Source organism: Xenopus laevis, chromosome 8S, assembly GCF_017654675.1.
Source record: "Xenopus laevis strain J_2021 chromosome 8S, Xenopus_laevis_v10.1, whole genome shotgun sequence".
NCBI classification, from domain to species: Eukaryota; Metazoa; Chordata; class Amphibia; order Anura; family Pipidae; genus Xenopus; species Xenopus laevis.
The window spans coordinates 21310573-21330655 of record NC_054386.1 but is presented as its reverse complement, the minus strand read 5'-3'; the positions used below and the strand labels follow the sequence as shown (position 1 = coordinate 21330655).

Genomic DNA, 20083 nt, shown 5'->3' with positions numbered 1-20083 from the left:
TTTAGTGTAAACTGGTGGGGCAACATTACAGCAGTTCTTGGCATGCAACTCTTTTAAGGGGATCATAGTAAAAAGTAAAAGGCTATCTGGTAATTGAATCTGGAATGTTTGACTGAATTCAAGATATCCTGCATAATAATAACCACAGTACCAAATTGTTGATGCTTTGAACACATTGCAAGGAGGCTGTAAACAATACAGCCGGTATATGGTCACAAATACCCACACTAACACCACAGGTGAAGGTTTGCACAAGTACAATATCCCATAGCCATCACCTATGGATAAAGTCACTAGAAATAACAAGTATAGGTGGCTAAACACTGAAAGATCCACTCGTTTGGCTTCCTTGTGGTGGGTACAATGATGGGCATACTATTTTAAAAGACCACTATACATTATTTTCCAAAACTATACCTGTTGGTGTGGTCAATGGTAATATTACTAACGGAATGTATATTGTTTTAATTATCCATGCCGATGTAAAGGAATCTTGCAGTTTTAGCCTTGTCTATGAATAATTAAATCCTGATTTACAAATGCAGTGGCATTTGCGAATGAAATTTTTGAAAGCAATTGCAGAACTCCAGCACCACTTTGGTGAGCCACAATTGTACCCAATGCATCAAATCAATTGCAATTGTAAGAGTGCGTTTTTATGAAGTTTTGACTAAAATTTCAGAAAGTCATTTCCTCCATGTTAAGACAACACAGCATTGGATTCTTTTCATACAAGCTTGTTACAGCTTTTGCTGCAACCCACGGTAGGTGGCAGTAGCTCAAAGGTTCCCAATGTCAATAGGTAGGTGCATGGACTGATTAGAGGAGACTGGGTGGGCCCACTGGTGATTAGAACAATTACACAGACGTGCAAGGATCATGTTTGATGGATAAATGGCATCAATACATGCAACATTTTAGTACGACCACATTTGCGGCTGTATTTGTAAATTACAGTCTTGCAGGCTTGTTTATGATTTCTCACTGGCCTCCTATTGAATCATAATCCCATAATTTAAATACTAGAAGCCAGCCATTATCAAGGGGATTGCTAACAGGGTAAATTCCTTAGATTTTCTTACAAAGAAACACCATACATTTTAGGGATGTACCAAATCCAGGATTCAGTTCGAGATTCGGCCTTTTTCAGCAGGATTTGGATTCGGCCGAATCCTTGTGCCTGGCTGAACCAAATCCGAATCCTAATTTGCATATGTAAATTAGGGGCGGTAGGGAAATCATGTGAATTTTCATCACCAAAGAAGAATTCTTTCCACTTTTTCCTTTCGGATTCGCAGTGGCGTAACTAGATGTTACTGGGCCCCACAGCAAAATAATTTTAGGGCTCCCAAAATATCAAATGGTTACCCTGTATTAACAATATATATTAAAATTCCTAATTAATTAGAGCCTTATGGGGCCCCCTATGCCTCTTGGGCCCCCCTGCAGCCGCAGGGTCTGCTTCCTCTGTAGTTACGCCCCTGCGGATTCGGTTCGGGGATTTGGCCGTGTATTCGGTGCATCCCTACTAAATTTATTTAAAAAAAAGAAGTATTTCCCCAAAGTAAGCACAATGCAGCAGGAAAATTGAAGTCTATAGTAACTCAACACCAACAAAGTAAGTGTAACACATACATCCATTCGAGCCTTGTAGAAATCGACATCATGCAGCTTTTCTTTGCACCGGGCCAACTCATTCTCCAAACGGTCCACTCTGCTGGCTCTTTCCTTCAAGGAATCTATTTCATCCCTGTAGGTGCGCGCTGTTCGAGCCTCAGCGGCAAATTGGAAGTTCTTTAAAAAGATAACATGGATAAATGCTTAAAAAAATGTCAGAATATTTACCATCATTATGTGCAGGCTATACAACTTATTTACATGAAATCACAATATGATTGGGAGTAAAAAACTAAAAATATACCATGGCAAATGCAGCACTTTGACTACCATAGCCAAGTCAGGGAGAAATATAGCATCAAAAGGCGCTTCTATGCCTACATTACTTCCCATTCTAAAGAATCAAACACGAATACTGACAAAAACTGATACTGTCCGGTGGATATTGCGTAAGAACACTTTTGTACATATATTCATGTTCACTACACATATAGGGGCAGATTTACTAAGGGTCGAATTTCGAGGGTTAAAAAACCCTCGAAGTAAAATCCTTCGAATATCGAATTCGAAGGATTTACTGCAAATACTTTGATCGAATGATCGAATAAAAATGAACGATAAAATCATTCGAATCGAACAATTCGAATGATTTTAAGCGATCGATCTAAGGATTTTTATTCGACCACAAAAAACTTAGAAAAGTGCTGGGGAAGGTCCCCATAGGCTAACATTGAACCTCGGTAGGTTTAAAGTGGCGAAGTATGTAGTCGAAGTATTTTTTAAAGAGACAGTACTTTGACTATCGAATGGTCGAATAGTCGAATGATTTTTACTTCGAAACGTTCGAATCATTCGATTCGATCGAATTCGACCCATTTGATCGTCGAAGTACCTAAAAAACTACTTCGAAATTCGAATTTTTTATCATTCGAATCCTTCACTCAAGCTTAGTAAATCTGCCCCTATATAGTGTCTGTGCTGTTGTTTACACCTCATTCCAACCAATGATGGAAAAATTTGGAAATAACAAATAAGCAGAGGGAATGTTCCTTAGGAATAATAAAGCAAGATAATGCTATGCAATTCCTGTTTTATTGTAATAAAACAGGAATAATAATGCTTTTCCAAAATGTATCTTAGATGCTTTTACAAAGGGCTTGTTCACCTTTAAATCAACTTGTGTCTATGGGGTGGAGAGTGCTATTCTGAGACAATTTGCAATTGGTTTTCATTTTTTATTATTTGTGGTTTTTGAGTTATTTAGCTTTTTATTCAGCAGCTCTCCAGTTTGCAATTTCAGCAATCTAGTTGCTAGGGTCCAAATTACCCTAGCAACCATGCATTGATTTGAATACAAGAATGGAATATGAATGGGAGAGGGCCAGAACAATAAGTTATAAAAAAAAAAAGTATCAATAACAATAAATTTGTAGCTTTACAGAGCATTTGCGTTTTAGATGGGGTCAGTGACCCCACCCATTTGAAAGCTGTAAAGGCAAACAACTTAAAAACTATAAAATATAAATAAAGAAGCCCAAATGCAAATTTGCTAGGAACAAGACATTTAATACTAAAAGTTACCTCAAAGGTGAACGACTCCTTTAAATTCAGGTATTTCCACTGGAATAAAGCACCTGGGTCTGAGCATTCTTTAGTATAAAATATATCAGATCAATCAGTGCTTGCATTCTAGCAAGTGTTTAATGTTTTAAAAAAAAAAGGGACCTAATAAATGTAAAAACAAAAAAGCACAGATTTTTCTTGATTAAGATGTAAACATTGCTGTGAAATAAAAGCAAATCATACCTACCTCTTGTTTAATCTTCTGTAGTTCCAGGTTGAGTCTGTCAACTTCATGCTTTGTATCCAACAACAACTCGGATTTTTCTTCCCTAAAAATAATGCATTTTCCTATATTATGGTGGCCCATCAACTGATACTCACAAAGAATTAATGGTTTAACAGCAAGATAAAGCCCTGGAAACATTATGATTAGGGATGCACTGAATCTAGGATTCGGTTCAGGATTCAGCCTTTTTCAGCAGGATTCGGATTCAGAATCCTTCTGCCCGGCCGAACCAAATCCTAATTTACATATGCAAATTAGGGGTGGGGAGGGAAAATCGTGTGACTTTTTGCCACAAAACAAGGACGTAAACATGTTTTCCCCTTCCCACTCCTAATTTGCATATGCAAATTAGGATCTGGATTCAGTACGGTATTCGGCCAAATCTTTTGCAAAAGGATTCGGGGGTTCGGCCGAATCCAAAATAGTGAATTGGGTGCATCCCTAATTATGATGCTATTGATACACTGAGGGAATCCTCAAACTTTATAGGTGACATGACATATTGTGCGGAGGCTGCTGTAACAAACTTACAGCTCTTGACGTATTCTACGGAGCTTTGCTTTGCTCTCAGCGAGCTCCACCGCCAGGTGCTTCTTGTCCTCACTGACCACATGACTGACCATGTTAGTTGATGCATCAGGACTTGAAGACTTTTTTTGGAACTGCAAATAATCCCTCTCCTGTGTCAAATCGACAATTACCTGCAAAAATGGCATCTCCCGTAATCTCACCAGCACAAAAGCATATCAGATATGACCTTAGCTTCCAGATGGCAGAAGTTGCAGTACTAATGGTTACTCTGAGTTCAGTTAGGAATCTAACATTGTTCAACACCATCTAGTGCTTATTGGTAATAGACTTTATTTTACAGTAACCATGTGCAGGCTCTGGTTTAAGCAGCAAATGAATAGAGATCAATTAACCCACATTTTTAAAAATGATTTCCTTTTTCTCTGTAATAATAATAATACTGTACAGGTATGGGATCTGTTAAAAAGTAATGTTCCCAAATTACGGAATGAACATCTCCCATAGACTCCGTTATCAAATAATCCAAATTTTTAAATATTAAGATTTCCTTTTTCTCTGTAATAATAAAACAGTACCTTGTACTTGATCCCAACTAAAATATAATTAATCCTGATTGGAAGCAAAATCAGCCTGTTGGGTTTATTTAATGTTTACATGAATTTCTAGTAGACAAGGTATTTTGATCAAAATTACAGAAAGATCCATTATGCAGAAAACCCCAGGTCCCAAGCATTCTGGATAACAGGTCCCATACCTGTACTCCAATCCAGTACCACATCAAAAAAATGTATAGCCACAATAATTTACGCCCATAAAGCCTAATATAATGACATATGAAAGTTACATGCAGTAAGAGAACTGTTGCTGAAATACCAGCCCAAACAACTAAAATATGCTGGACATTGTAGTATAAATAGCTAAAACAGGGGTGCCCGGGACGATGAATGCGGTCTACCAGTAGATCCCGGTAATGTTCCTGGTAGACTGCGACCTGCCTGGACCAAAGAGGAGGGAACGCGGAAGAGTCTTGAAGGGCGTGCCGCCGCCGCTCCCGCTGCTGGTGAAGGCCTGTGCGTTCCGCTGTGGATTGTATGGTCCCTTAGTAAAGATGGCTGCCCCGGCTCCTGCTGCTGCTGGACCCCTTCCCTTGCAGCTCCCACTGCAGCTGTGTCCTGTATATTTCTCCTCAGCTAGATTGCTACTGCAGCCCGGGGCACTGGCTCCTTTTCAGCCATCGTAATGCAGCAAGTGCCAGCGTGTGGGTACTGAGCACAGGAACCCGTCTCACTAACTGTCACATTGCCTGTTCAGTAGAAATATTACTGCAACTTCTTGCTCAATTGAAATGCCATTGCAACAACTCCCTGCTCAGTATTAATACCACTCCAACTCCCTGCTCAGTAGCAATATCACTGCAACTCCCTGCTCATTAGCAGTATCACTGCAACCCCCCTGCTCAATTGCAATATCACTGCAGCAACTCCCTGTTCTTGTGCCGTACGGTAGTCGGCCCACTATTTTTATCAAGGTAGATCTCATGACGGAGGTGGGCAATATCGGGCTGATCCCTAGGGCCCAACGATCGGATCCTAACGATGCCTAACGGGCGGTCGGATCGAGGGACCACATCAACGAATAGACGCGGCCGCGATCCGACTTTTGGCCAGATCTCGATCGGTGAAGCCCGTCGGGGGGCCCCATACACGGGCCAATAAGCTGCCGACACGCTCTGTCTGCAGCTTTTATCGGCCCGTGTATGGCCACCTTTACCTAGGCCCATAATCCATATAACCCACAAACATAGCTTCTTCTTTACTTTGAAACAGAAATACTAAATTATCTACTGTTCTGAAGTCTTGTCGGGGAGGCACATTTATTAATTGTCGAATTTGAATTCAAGTGAGTTTTTTATACTCTATTAAATTCGAATATACTCAAATTCGACTGGGGGTTATTTATAATAAAAATCGAATATCTAAAACTCGGATGAATTTTACTGACTCTAAACTAGAATCCAATTTGAATCGAATTCAACTAAACTCAATTCGGGTTTTTTCTCCAAAAAAAAAAACCTTGAATGTCAGGAAGGCTACTAACATGTCCAAATTGATCCCTGGACCTCTCCCATTGACTCACAGTATGCATGAACTCGGCAGGTTTTAGGTTGCAAATTAAAACTCAAATCGAGTTTAGATAATTCACAATTTGAATTTGAGTGTTTTGACCATAAAAATTTTTTTGAAAATTTTAATTCTAATTTTCAATTCGACTCTTAATAAATCTGCCTCAAAGTCTCAATAAAAGTAGAATTTCCAAGGACAAATCATCAACACTGAGTGATTTTAAGTGCAACTCTAAAGATTACAGAGAAAAGTTCAAATTTAAATTTTTGCAGGAACTTGCAACGTAGGCTGCTATTTAAAAGGTCTAAATGCCCTATAAACACCATTACAGAAGTAAAAGCTAGCAAGAGGACAAGGTGTTGGCTGACCAGCTCCCACCACTGTCCTGTTTCTGCACTGTAAATGAAAATTTTGTTTTGTTTAGTTTGGTTGAAAAAGCTGCCCACTGGTAATCCCCTAATATATGTATATGTATACCTCTTTGCATTCATCCCTTTCATCAATAAGCCTCTTAAGGTGCAAGGCCATGTTCCTGGAGAGTAAATCCAGCTCATCTGGTGCCATATCAGGAAGTTCTAACCACTGAAGGTCAAACACATTCTGCTGATTATGGGTTACCTGCACAAATATATTACAGATACAGTATTTGAAAAATAGGCAAAACATGAAACACACACACAGAGGGGCTGATTTATTAACACATGCACTATATTTTACCATTGCAGTTACAAAGAGAATCCAGCTAGCAGTGTAGGTTTGGTTAGTCTACTGCAATTAAAGCAGAGATTGGTTAGGAAGAAAATAGGTCAAATGTATTTAACAGTATCATTTTGAAAGTATATGCGAGTTTTTAAGAAATTAGCCATTGATTAGCACAGCTGGTGCAATATATCACAGGAGGAACAGAGGTCACCCATCATACTGAAAGAAGAAATTACCCTCCTACGTATTATTTTAACTATCTGGGCCCCTGTACAGCCCCCGCTCCTACCAAACAAAAAGCACTCGTAAGTAGGGATGTAGCGAACGTCGGAAAAAAAGTTCGCGAACATATTCGCGAACTTGCGCAAAAACGCGAGCGGTTCGCGAACGGTTCGCGAACCCCATAGACTTCAATGGGAAGGCGAACTTTAACATCTAGAAAAGACATTTCTGGCCAGAAAAATGATTTTAAAGTTGTTTAAAGGGTGCAACGACCTGGACAGTGGCATGCCAGAGGGGGATCAAGGGCAAAAATGTATCTGAAAAATCTGCCTGTGTGTGCTTGGAAGAGATAGTGTAGGGGGAGAGCTGTTAGTGATTTCAGGGACAGATGATAGTAAGTTTGCTGGCTAGTAATCTGCTTGATACTGCTCTGTATTGGAGGGACAGAAGTCTGCAGGGATTTGAGGGACATTTTAGCTTAGGTAGCTTTGCTGGCTAGTAATCTACTGTTCTCTTTAAACAACTGCCATACGTTGACCTTGTAGGCATTGTTTGCCCAGTTTTTTTGGACGCAGCCACTGAAGCACAGTTGCCAGAAAAAATATGCCATATAAATGCTGAAAATAGTCATTTTTCGCCATACGTTGACCTTGTAGACATTGTTTGCCCAGTTTTTTTGGACGCAGCCACTGAAGCACAGTTGCCAGAAAAATTATGCCATATAAATGCTGAAAATATAAATTTTTTTGGTTGCAGCCACTGAAGCACAGAGGCCAGAAAAATTATGCCATATAAATGCAGAAAATATGCATTTTTTTGGTCGCAGCCACTGAAGCACAGTTGACAGAAAAATTATGCCATATAAATGCTGAAAATATAAACTTTTTTGGTTGCAGCCACTGAAGCACAGAGGCCAGAAAAATTATGCCATATAAATGCAGAAAACATGCATTTTTTTGGTCGCAGCCACTGAAGCACAGTTGACAGAAAAATTATGCCATATAAATGCTGAAAATATACATTTTTTTGGTTGCAGCCACTGAAGCACAGAGGCCAGAAAAATTATGCCATATAAATGCAGAAAATATGCATTTTTTTGGTCGCAGCCACTGAAGCACAGTTGCCAGAAAAAATATGCCATATAAATGCTGAAAATAGTCATTTTTTGCCATATACGTTGAGTCAACGTATGGCAAAAAATGACTATTTTCAGCATTTATATGGCATATTTTTTCTGGCCTCTGTGCTTCAGTGGCTGCGGCCAAAAAAACTGGGCAAACAATGCCTACAAGGTCAACGTCGTTGACCTTGTAGGCATTGTTTGCCCAGTTTTTTTGGCCGCAGCCACTGAAGCACAGAGGCCAGAAAAAATATGCCATATAAATGCTGAAAATAGTCATTTTTTTGGTCGCAGCCACTGAAGCACAGTTGCCAGAAAAATTATGCCATATAAATGCTGAAAATATAAATTTTTTTGGTTGCAGCCACTGAAGCACAGAGGCCAGAAAAATTATGCCATATAAATGCAGAAAATATGCATTTTTTTGGTTGCAGCCACTGAAGCACAGAGGCCAGAAAAATTATGCCATATAAATGCAGAAAATATGCATTTTTTTGGATGCAGCCACTGAAGCACAGTTGCCAGAAAAAATATGCCATATAAATGCTGAAAATAGTCATTTTTTGCCATACGTTGACCTTGTAGACATTGTTTGCCCAGTTTTTTTGGTTGCAGCCACTGAAGCACAGAGGCCAGAAAAAATTAAACCAGTAGGGTTTGCACCCTAGTTTGTAACGGTGGCGGAGGGAGGAGGAGGACGCTAAAGGACAGCTGTGTGTGGAGTCATGAGGCTTGAAGAGAAGGACAGCTGCATAGAAGTCAGAACAAGTCTTCCGGCGTGCAGTAACCCTCCGAGATCCACCCCTCATTCATTTTAATAAAGGTCAGGTAATCGACACTTTTGTGACCTAGGCGAGTTCTCTTCTCAGTTACAATCCCTCCTGCTGCACTGAAGGTCCTTTCTGAGAGCACACTTGAGGCTGGGCAAGACAAGAGGTTCATGGCAAATTGTGACAGCTCTGGCCACAGATCAAGCCTGCGCACCCAGTAGTCCAGGGGTTCATCGCTCCTCAGAGTGTCGATATCTGCAGTTAATGCCAGGTAGTCCGCTACCTGCCGGTCGAGGCGTTCTTTGAGGGTGGATCCAGAAGGGTTGTGGCGCTGCCTTGGACAGAAAAACATTTGCATGTCTGACGTTACAGACTGGCCAAAGGGCTTTGTCCTTGCAGGTGTGCTCGTGGCAGGATTACTGGCACCTCTGCCCCTGGAATGTTGATGAGTTCCTGAAGTGACATCACCCTTAAAAGCATTGTACAACATGTTTTGCAGGCTGGTTTGTAAATGCCGCATCTTTTCGGACTTGTGGTATGTTGGTAACATTTCTGACACTTTATGCTTGTACCGAGGGTCTAGTAGCGTTGCGACCCAGTACAGGTCCTTCTCCTTAAGCCTCTTGATACGGGGGTCCTTCAACAGGCATGACAGCATGAAAGACCCCATTCTCACAAGGTTGGATGCAGAGCTATCCATCTCCGCTTCCTCATTATCAAGGACTGCATCATCCACGGTCTCCTCCCCCCAGCCACGTACAAGACCAGGGGTCCCCAAAAGGTCACCACTAGCCCCCTGGGAAGCCTGCTCCTGTTGGTCCTCCTCCTCCTCCTCCTCCACAAAGCCACCTTCCTCCTCTGACTCCACTTCTGGCACCTCTCCCTGCGTTGCAGCAGGTGCCTGGGTTCGTTCTGGTGATTCCGACCAGAAATCGTGCGCTTCCAGCTCCTCGTCACGCTGGTCTACAGCCTCATCTGTCACTCGTCGCACGGCACGCTCCAGGAAGAAAGCGAAGGGTATTAGGTCGCTGATGGTGCCTTCGGTGCGACTGACCATATTTGTCACCTCTTCAAAAGGTCGCATGAGCCTGCAGGCATCACGCATAAGCACCCAGTAACGGGGGAAAAAAATCCCCAGCTGTGCAGATCCAGTCCTACCACCCAGTTCAAAAAGGTACTCGTTGACGGCCCTTTGTTGTTGCAGCAGACGTTCCAACATAAGGAGCGTTGAATTCCAGCGAGTCTGGCTGTCAGAAATCAAACGCCTGACTGGCATGTTGTAGCGCTGCTGAATGTCAGCAAGGCGTGCCATGGCTGTGTAGGAACGTCTGAAATGGGCCGACACCTTTCTGGACTGGGTGAGAACGTCCTGGAATCCTGGGTACTTGGAGACAAAACGTTGGACTATTAAATTTAACACATGTGCCATGCAGGGCACATGTGTTAAATTGCCTAGTCTCAACGCTGCCAACAGATTGCTTCCATTGTCACACACCACTTTTCCGATCTGCAGTTGGTGTGGGGTCAGCCACCGATCGGCCTGTGACTGCAGAGATGACAGGAGTACAGATCCGGTATGGTTTTTGCTTTCCAGGCACGTCATCCCCAAGACAGCGTGACAACGGCGTACCTGGCACGTCGAATAGCCTAGGGGGAGCTGGGGGTGCACAGGTGTGGAGGAGGAGAAGGAGGACCCAGCAGCAGAGTAAGAAGAAGAAGAAGACGAGGTAGAGAGCGATGGAGGAGTAGAGGTGGTGGCAGAACCGCGTGCAATCCGTGGCGGTGACACCAACTCCACTGTTGTTGTTGAGCTACCCATTCCCTGCTTCCCAGCCATTACCAAGTTCACCCAGTGGGCAGTGTAGGTGACATACCTGCCCTGACCATGCTTGGAGGACCATGCGTCAGTAGTCATATGGACCTTTGGCCCAACACTAAGTGACAGAGATGCGGTAACTTGGCTCTGCACATGTTGGTACAGGTGTGGTATTCCCTTTTTAGAAAAAAAATTGCGGCTGGGTACCTTCCACTGCGGTGTCCCAATTGCTACAAATTTGCGGAAGGCCTCAGAGTCCACCAGCTGGTATGGTAAAAGCTGGCGGGCTAAGAGTGCAGACAAGCCAGCTGTCAGACGCCGGGCAAGGGGGTGACAGTCAGACATTGGCTTCTTACGCTCAAACATGGCCTTCACAGAAACTTGGCTGGTGGCAGATGACTGGGAATGGGAACAGGTGGTCAAGGTGGAAGGCGGAGTGGAGGGTGGTTCAGACGGGTCAAGGAGAGCAGAGGTAGAGCAGTAAGATGCTGGACCAGAAGGAGTGTGGCTTTTAGTTTGCCTGTTGCCTTTGAGGTGTTGCTCCCAAAGTGCTTTGTGCTTGCCGCTCATGTGCCTTCGCATAGAAGTTGTACCTATGTGGCTGTTGGGCTTACCAAGGCTCAGTTTCTGACTGCACTCATTGCAAATTACAATGCTTTTGTCAGAGGCACACACATTAAAAAAATCCCACACTGCTGACTTTTTGGAAGTGTGCGATCTGGCGGTAACAGTAGAAGTTGGCGGAGTTGGCGGTATTGGCGGCAATGGCGGGTGCGTTGGCCGGCTGAACACAGGTGCCGATACATGTTGTTACCCTACTGATCCCTGCGGGCTGTCCTCCCTGCTTCTTCTAAGTCTTATTCTCCTACTGCCTCTCTGACTCTCCGTCTCTCCATCTGAACTACCCTCCTCTTGCTCTCTTCTACTAGGCACCCACAAAACATCAATCTCCTCATCATCATTCTCCTCAGATGCATCAATTTCTTCTGACACATCACAGAAGGAAGCAGCAGCGGGGACCTCCTCCTCATCACTCATTATGTCCATCTCTATCGTGTTCTCTGCCAGAATTAAATCTGGTGTAAGGTCCTCATCTCCTTCATCTTCTTCTGGCAATAATGGTTGCGCATTACTCAGTTCAAGAAACTCATTGGAAAATAACTCCTCTGACCCCAGTGAAGAAGGGGCACCGGTGGTGGAGGAAGTGTTACGTGGGGTGGCCATAGCAGTGGAGGATGAGGAGGATGTTGTGGTAAAGTTAGAAACGGTAGAGGATGGGGTGTGCTGTGTAAGCCAGTCAACTACCTCTTCAGCATTTTGGGAGTTCAGGGTCATTGGCTTTTTAAAACTGGGCAATTTGCTAGGGCCACAGGATTGCATAGCAGCACGGCCCCTAGCACGGCCTCTGCGTGGCGGCCTGCCTTTGCCTGGCATTATTTTTAAAAAAACAACAACAACAACAAAAACTCAGTTGGTTTTTCTGGAAACGATAATACACACAGCTAGATGGCGGGTTGAAGAAAACACTGTGCAAATAATGCCTACAAAGTCAACGTATACACTACTACAGCGGTGGATACGGATTACGTAAAATATATGAATGCTGCTTGAAAAAAAGTAACTCAAGTGGTTTTTCTAGAGACGATAATATTATCAATATTTAGACAAAATGTGAACAAGGTCACACAGCTCGATGGCGGGTTGAAGAAAACAGTGTGCAAATAATGCCTACAAGGCCAACGTATACACTACTACAGCGGTGGATACGGATTACGTAAAATATATGAATGCTGCTTGAAAAAAAGTAACTCAAGTGGTTTTTCTAGAGACGATAATATTATCAATATTTAGACAAAATGTGAACAAGCTCACACAGCTCGATGGCGGGTTGAAGAAAACACTGTGCAAATAATGCCTACAAGGTCAACGTATACACTACTACAGCGGTGGATACGGATTACGTAAAATATATGAATGCTGCTTGAAAAAAAGTAACTCAAGTGGTTTTTCTAGAGACGATAATATTATCAATATTTAGACAAAATGTGAACAAGGTCACACAGCTCGATGGCGGGTTGAAGAAAACAGTGTGCAAATAATGCCTACAAGGTCAACGTATACACTACTACAGCGGTGGATACGGATTACGTAAAATATATGAATGCTGCTTGAAAAAAAGTAACTCAAGTGGTTTTTCTAGAGACGATAATATTATCAATATTTAGACAAAATGTGAACAAGCTCACACAGCTCGATGGCGGGTTGAAGAAAACACTGTGCAAATAATGCCTACAAGGCCAACGTATACACTACTACAGCGGTGGATACGGATTACGTAAAATATATGAATGCTGCTTGAAAAAAGTGACTCCGGTGTTTTTTCTGGAGACGGTAATATTATGGATATTTGGACAGAATGTGAACAAGGTCACACAGCTCGATGGCGGGTTGAAGAAAACAGTGTGCAAATAATGCCTACAAGGCCAACGTATACACTACTACAGCGGTGGATACGGATTACGTAAAATATATGAATGCTGCTTGAAAAAAGTGACTCCGGTGTTTTTTCTGGAGACGGTAATATTATGGATATTTAGACAGAATGGGAACAAGGTCACACAGCTCGATGGCGGGTTGAAGAAAACAGTGTGCAAATAATGCCTACAAGGCCAACGTATACACTACTACAGCGGTGGATACGGATTACGTAAAATATATTATGGCTGCTTGAAAAAAGTGACTCCGGTGTTTTTTCTGGAGACGGTAATATTATGGATATTTAGACAGAATGTGAACAAGGTCACACAGCTCGATGGCGGGTTGAAGAAAACAGTGTGCAAATAATGCCTACAGGGCAAATAATGCCTAAAAGGTCAACTTATACACTACTACAGCGGTAGTAAAATAAAAAAAAGTAAAATAAAAAAAAATGAATATTAAAAAAAAAAAATTAAAGTTGGTGCTGCTGAACTACTAGGAGCAGCAGATTAGCACACCAGTCCCACTCCCCAACACTGCTAGACTAATAGCACTGGGCTCTTATAGTAGTAGTAGTAGTAGTAGTAAAACAACAAAAAAATAAATAAAAGCAGTCCTTACAAGGACTACTGTTATTGCAGCAGTCAGCAGATGAGATCAGAAGCAGGACAGCTGCCCACTGCAGCTACATACAGAGCACTGCAGTAGAAGGTAGATTACTAGCCAGCAAAGCTACCTAAGCTTAAATGTCCCTCAAACCCCTGCAGACTTCTGTCCCTCCAATAACAGAGCAGTATCAAAACGATTACTAGCCAGCAAACTTTCAACTGTCCCTGAAATCACTAACAGGCAGCAGCTCTCTCCCTACACTATCTCTTCAGCACACACAGGCAGAGTGAAAAAACGCTGCAGGGCTTCGGTTTTTATAGGGAAGGGGAGTGGTCCAGGGGAGAGCTTCCTGATTGGCTGCCATGTACCTGCTGGTCTGGGGTGAGAGGGCAAAAAAAGCGCCAACAATGGCGAACCCAAAATGGCGAACGTCGCGCGACGTTCGCGAACTTCCGGCGAGCGCGAACACCCGATGTTCGCGCGAACAAGTTCGCCGGCGAACAGTTCGCGACATCTCTACTCGTAAGGGCAGCCTGCACAGTCGTAGCCAGAATGAAGAAGGCAAGTTACTGTACAGTGATCAAAGCCATGGTGTCATGGCCCAACATGGAGGCCATCAACTACATCTACACTACCTATAAGGGAGCAGAGATGTCTTTAGTAGTGCATCTGGGGTTGTTTTGGATGGAGAAGGGAGGAATGCATGTGACTGTGAGACAGAATAATTAAAGGGATTCTGATTCTGATTTTTATGATGTCGTTTTTACTTCTAAATTACATTATTTACACTGCAAACAATTCACTCTACAATATAAAATTTTATTCCTGAACCAGCAAGTGTATTTTTTTAGTTGTAATATTGGTGTTCAGGTGCATCTCAGGTCATTTTTGTCAGGCCCGAAGGCGCAGTTGCAGTGTGGACCAAGGAGGAAGTGGTGGAAGCCAAGGTTCGAGGTACAAGGGGTTGAGCAAAAGAGTTGTCAGTTCAAGCAAGGTCGGTGCAGGCGGCAATCAGACGTGGTCAAGAAACAGGCTGGAGTCAGTTCAGGCGGCAAGACAGACGTAATCGGAATTCAGGCAAGGAGTCGTAAACAGGAATCAATCAATGCAGATAACACCCAGGAACTTAACAGGAGTAAGACCTATAATCGGGCGCAGAGTGGAGCATCAGACGTCCTAAAATAGGCAGAGTTTGGCGCCAAAACGTGAATCACGACGTCATGCGCCATGCGCCAATTGCGTGCTGACGCTGCACGTTTTTTGACGCAAGCGTCAATACGCAGCGTCAAGTTTGACGCATTCGCGTCATGTTTCACGCATTCGCGTCAACACTGCGCGCGGATCGACGCGCTGGCGTCCGTCGACCGCGTGGTCCCCTCTGGGCGCCGCCATTTTGGATTTGGCGGCCCTTCTGGACGTGGCGTCCGACATTGTCCCTTACAGTACCCCCTCCTCTACGGGGGGCCTCAGGACCACCACGATTGGGTTTAGAAGGGAATCTTCTGTGAAATCTTTGAACCAGAAGAGGAGCATGAATGTCCGAATGCTTGACCCAGGAACACTCTTCAGGCCCGAACCCCTTCCATTTCACCAGATACTGGAGGGAACCTCTAGAAATTCGAGAATCCAAAACAGTCTCAACCTCAAATTCTTGGTACCCGTCGACGGATACAGGAGCAGGAAAGGGAGAAGAGTGACCCGCCACGGCTGGTTTCAGAAGAGACACATGAAAAACGTTTGGAATCTTCATCTCCGGAGGTAACTGAAGACGGACAGCCACAGGATTTACTAGTTCAATTATGGAGAAAGGGCCAATGAACTTAGGGCCTAATTTAGCAGACGGGACCTTGAGGTGAATGTTCTTAGACGAGAGCCAAACTTTATCACCGAGAGCATACTGAGGGGTTGGAGAACGCTTCTTATCGGCATGAAACTTCTGGCTGGAGGAACTCTTCTCCAAGTTCTTCTTAGTGGTTTGCCAAATGGCGGACATATGAGAAACTTGATCGTTAGCAGCCGGCACATCGGAGAGAAGAAAATCTTGAGAAAAGGCCAAAGGGTGAAGTCCATAGACACAAAAGAAAGGCGATTGGTCCGATGAAGCATGAAGAGAGTTATTGTGAGCAAATTCGGCCCAGGGAAGCAATTCAGCCCAATCATCTTGACACAATGAGACATGACATCTTAGAAATTGTTCAAGAGCTTGGTTAACCCGCTCAGAAGCTCCATTGGATTGAGGATGGTAGGCAGAAGAAAAATTAAGGGAAATATTGAGGGATTTGCAAAGAGACCTCCAGAACTTGGAAATAAACTGTGAACCTCTGTCAGACACAATCTCTAGAGGAAAACCATGCAGACGAAAAATGTGTAAAATAAACAGTTTAGACAGTTCCAATGCAGAGGGTAGTTTACGGAGCGGAATGAAGTGAGCCATCTTACTGAATCTGTCGATCACTACCCAGATGACTGTAAAACCTTGGGAGGAGGGAAGTTCCACGATGAAGTCCATGGCCAAGTGTGTCCAAGGGCGGGAGGGAATGGGAAGAGGTAACAATAATCCCTTGGGAGAGGTATGACAAGATTTGGAGGCAGCACAAATGGAACAGGAAGCAACAAAGTCCTTAACATCCTTTCGTAAGGAGGGCCACCAGACCAGCCGAGACAGCAGATCAATCGTCTTCTTAACCCCGGGATGACCGGCCTGCTTGGAGCTGTGGGATTGAAGCAAAATAGTCTGACGAAGATCTGGGGGTACAAAGGCTACCCCAAAGGGAGTATTGGCAGGTGCTGAGACTTGAGCAGACAGAATTTGGGAAGCCATAGGAGGAAATAAGGCAGCGATAATTTTGGCGGATGGAACAATTGGTTCTTCATCTTCAAACGTGGAATTCACGGAAGAAAAACTTCTGGATAAAGCATCCGCCTTTTTGTTCCTGGAGCCAGGTCGGAAGGTGATGATAAAATTAAAGCGGGAAAAGAACAAGGACCACCGTGCCTGTCTGGGATTCAGCCGCTTAAGGGTTTGGATATATTCTAAGTTCTTATGATCCGTAAAAATAGTCACAGGAACAGTGGAACCTTCCAAAAGATGTCTCCATTCTTCCAGAGCCAATTTAACTGCCAGAAGTTCACGATTGCCAACATCATAATTCCGTTCAGGCGGGGAAAATTTCTTGGAGAAAAAGGCGCAAGGATGAAGCTTCCCATCATTGAGTTGCCTCTGGGAGAGAATTGCACCTGCCCCAACATCAGAGGCGTCAACTTCTATGAAAAATGGAAGAAGAGGATCAGGATGTCTTAGGACTGAGGCGGAAGAAAAGGATTCCTTCAGGGATTCAAAAGCTGCTTTGGCAGGAGCAGTCCAAATATCAGGCCTTCCCCCCTTGCGAATAAGGGCCAAGATAGGAGAAATTCTAGAAGAGAATCCTTTGATGAACTGCCTGTAGTAATTGGCAAAGCCAATAAATCTCTGGATGGCCTTAGTACTGGTAGGCAAAGGCCATTCTTGGATAGCAGAAACCTTGGCTGGATCCATTTCAAAACCTTCAGACGAAATAATGTAACCCAGGAAGGGAATCTTCGGGGTCTCAAAAGAACACTTTTCCAGCTTGGCGTAGAGGGAATTTTCTCTCAAACGTGAGAGGACTTCTCGGACATGACCTCTATGCTCGTCAAGATGCTTGGAAAAAATGAGGATGTCGTCAAGATAAACAACCACACACAGTCCCAAAAGATCTCTAAAAATATCATTGACGAACTCTTGGAAAACTGCAGGGGCGTTGCAAAGTCCGAACGGCATGACGAGATACTCGTAATGTCCATCCCGAGTATTAAATGCCGTCTTCCATTCGTCGCCCTTCCGAATTCGGATCAGATTGTATGCCCCTCTGAGATCCAGCTTGGTAAAGATACTAGCCCCTTTAAGTCGGTCAAAGAGTTCTGAAATAAGGGGTAAAGGGTAACGGTTCTTGGCTGTAATCTTGTTAAGGCCCCGGTAGTCAATACAAGGTCGTAGAGTGCCATCCTTCTTCTCAACGAAGAAAAACCCAGCTCCAGCAGGCGATGAAGAAGGACGAATGAAGCCACGCTGGAGATTTTCTTGTATATATTCTCTCATGGCCTTAGTCTCGGACGGAGACAGCGGATAAGTCCGGCCACGAGGGGGCATGGTGCCAGGAAGGAGATCAATGGGGCAATCATAGGGACGGTGGGAAGGAAGGGTTTCTGCGGATTTTTTACAAAAAACATCACAAAAGTCCAGATATGCCTGGGGAAGTGAAGGAAAATTTATTGAAGAGCAGGACAACTTCATAACAGCATTGGAAGGTAAACAACTCTGTTGGCAAGACAAACTCCACTGAGAAATCTGGCCTTCCGACCAGTCGATGACAGGATTATGGAGTTGAAGCCAGGGTAGTCCCAAAACAACAGGTGTGGAGGGGCAATTAATAATAAGAAAAGAAAGTCTCTCCACATGCAGTGCCCCCACCGTAACGGAAAGTTCAGTAGTGGCATGTGAGATATAGGCATTGGACAGAGGTCTGTCGTCGATGGCCAATACTCGAAGAGGTGTAGGCAATGACTTCAAAGGAATCTTGTGCAGAATGGCAAATGACTGGTCCAGGAAGTTCCCAGCAGCCCCAGAATCCAGAAATGCTTGCGAAGAAATCTGCTTAGTGTTTACTTGAAGCTGTACAGGAAGCAAAAGACGTTGAGGGGTCTGTTCAGGATAAGAAACAATTCCACCCCAGTGTGTCTCCCCACACTTACCAAGGCGAGAAAGATTCTCTTGCTTCACCGGGCAGTTAAAGGCGAAGTGTGCCTTGCCTCCACAATATAGGCATAGGCCGGCAGAGCGTCTGCGGAGCTTCTCTTCCTCGGTCAGGCGTGCCCCCCCGATCTGCATGGGTTCAACAGGGGGCGAAGCGGAAGAAGAGGTAGTAGAAATGATGGGCTTCTGAAAATGTGGAGCTAGGAGAGGCTGGAATCTCTTGCTCTTATCTCTATCGGACAGATGCTCCCGCATTCGAGTGTCCACCTTGGTGGCCAAGGTAATGAGATCTTCCAAATTGTCAGGAATATCACGGGACACTAAATCGTCCTTCAGACGAGTGGAAAGTCCTTGGTAAAAGACCGCATGGTATGCATCGTTATTCCAAGTGGTCTCGGCCGCTAGAGTACGAAAGTCAATGGCATAATCACTGACTGGGCGGTTGCCTTGACGGATCTGCAAGAGACGAGAGGCGGCAGTAGTGACCCGCCCAGGAGCGTCAAAGACTTTGCGGAAGGAATGCAGGAAGAGGTCTATATCGTAAGTGAGCGGTGAATTCTTTTCCCATAAGGGAGATGCCCACTCCAGAGCTTTTCCTTGCAGGCGGGTAATAACGTACCCCACTTTTGCCCTCTCGGATGGATACTGAGTAGGCTGGAGCTCGAACTGGATCTGGCACTGGTTTACAAATCCTCGGCATGCCTGCGGATCACCATGGTAGAGAGGAGGAGCCGGCACCTTGGGTCCAGTACCCTGAGCAGGAGCAGCAACGACCACAGGAGAGGAAGCAGCAGCGGCAGCAGGGGGATTCACAGACAGTTTGTCCAAGATTGCCTCCAGGGCTTGCCCAAAATGGACCTGTTGACTCTCGTAAGACTCCATACGGGAAGCTAACCCACGGAAAGCTCTTCCGAAATCCGGAGGAGGAGTCACTTCCTCAGTGGGGTCCATGGCCCGATTATACTGTCAGGCCCGAAGGCGCAGTTGCAGTGTGGACCAAGGAGGAAGTGGTGGAAGCCAAGGTTCGAGGTACAAGGGGTTGAGCAAAAGAGTTGTCAGTTCAAGCAAGGTCGGTGCAGGCGGCAATCAGACGTGGTCAAGAAACAGGCTGGAGTCAGTTCAGGCGGCAAGACAGACGTAATCGGAATTCAGGCAAGGAGTCGTAAACAGGAATCAATCAATGCAGATAACACCCAGGAACTTAACAGGAGTAAGACCTATAATCGGGCGCAGAGTGGAGCATCAGACGTCCTAAAATAGGCAGAGTTTGGCGCCAAAACGTGAATCACGACGTCATGCGCCATGCGCCAATTGCGTGCTGACGCTGCACGTTTTTTGACGCAAGCGTCAATACGCAGCGTCAAGTTTGACGCATTCGCGTCATGTTTGACGCATTCGCGTCAACACTGCGCGCGGATCGACGCGCTGGCGTCCGTCGACCGCGTGGTCCCCTCTGGGCGCCGCCATTTTGGATT

At 44.5% G+C, this 20083-nt stretch overlaps 1 protein-coding gene across 3 annotated transcripts in view; it reads right to left on the bottom strand.

Moving 5' to 3' along the window:
* LOC108699825 (protein Daple-like) overlaps positions 1-20083 on the bottom strand; it is an 88214-nt gene that overhangs the window by 38100 nt on the left and 30031 nt on the right. For all 3 annotated transcript variants that reach the window (XM_018232427.2, XM_041574815.1, XM_018232428.2), the window contains exons 7-10: positions 6598-6738; positions 3998-4167; positions 3428-3509; positions 1636-1794 (exon numbers count right to left, since the gene is read on the bottom strand). In XM_018232427.2, coding sequence (XP_018087916.1) covers positions 1636-1794; positions 3428-3509; positions 3998-4167; positions 6598-6738 — 552 coding nt within the window. The remainder of the gene's footprint in view (positions 1-1635; positions 1795-3427; positions 3510-3997; positions 4168-6597; positions 6739-20083) is intronic.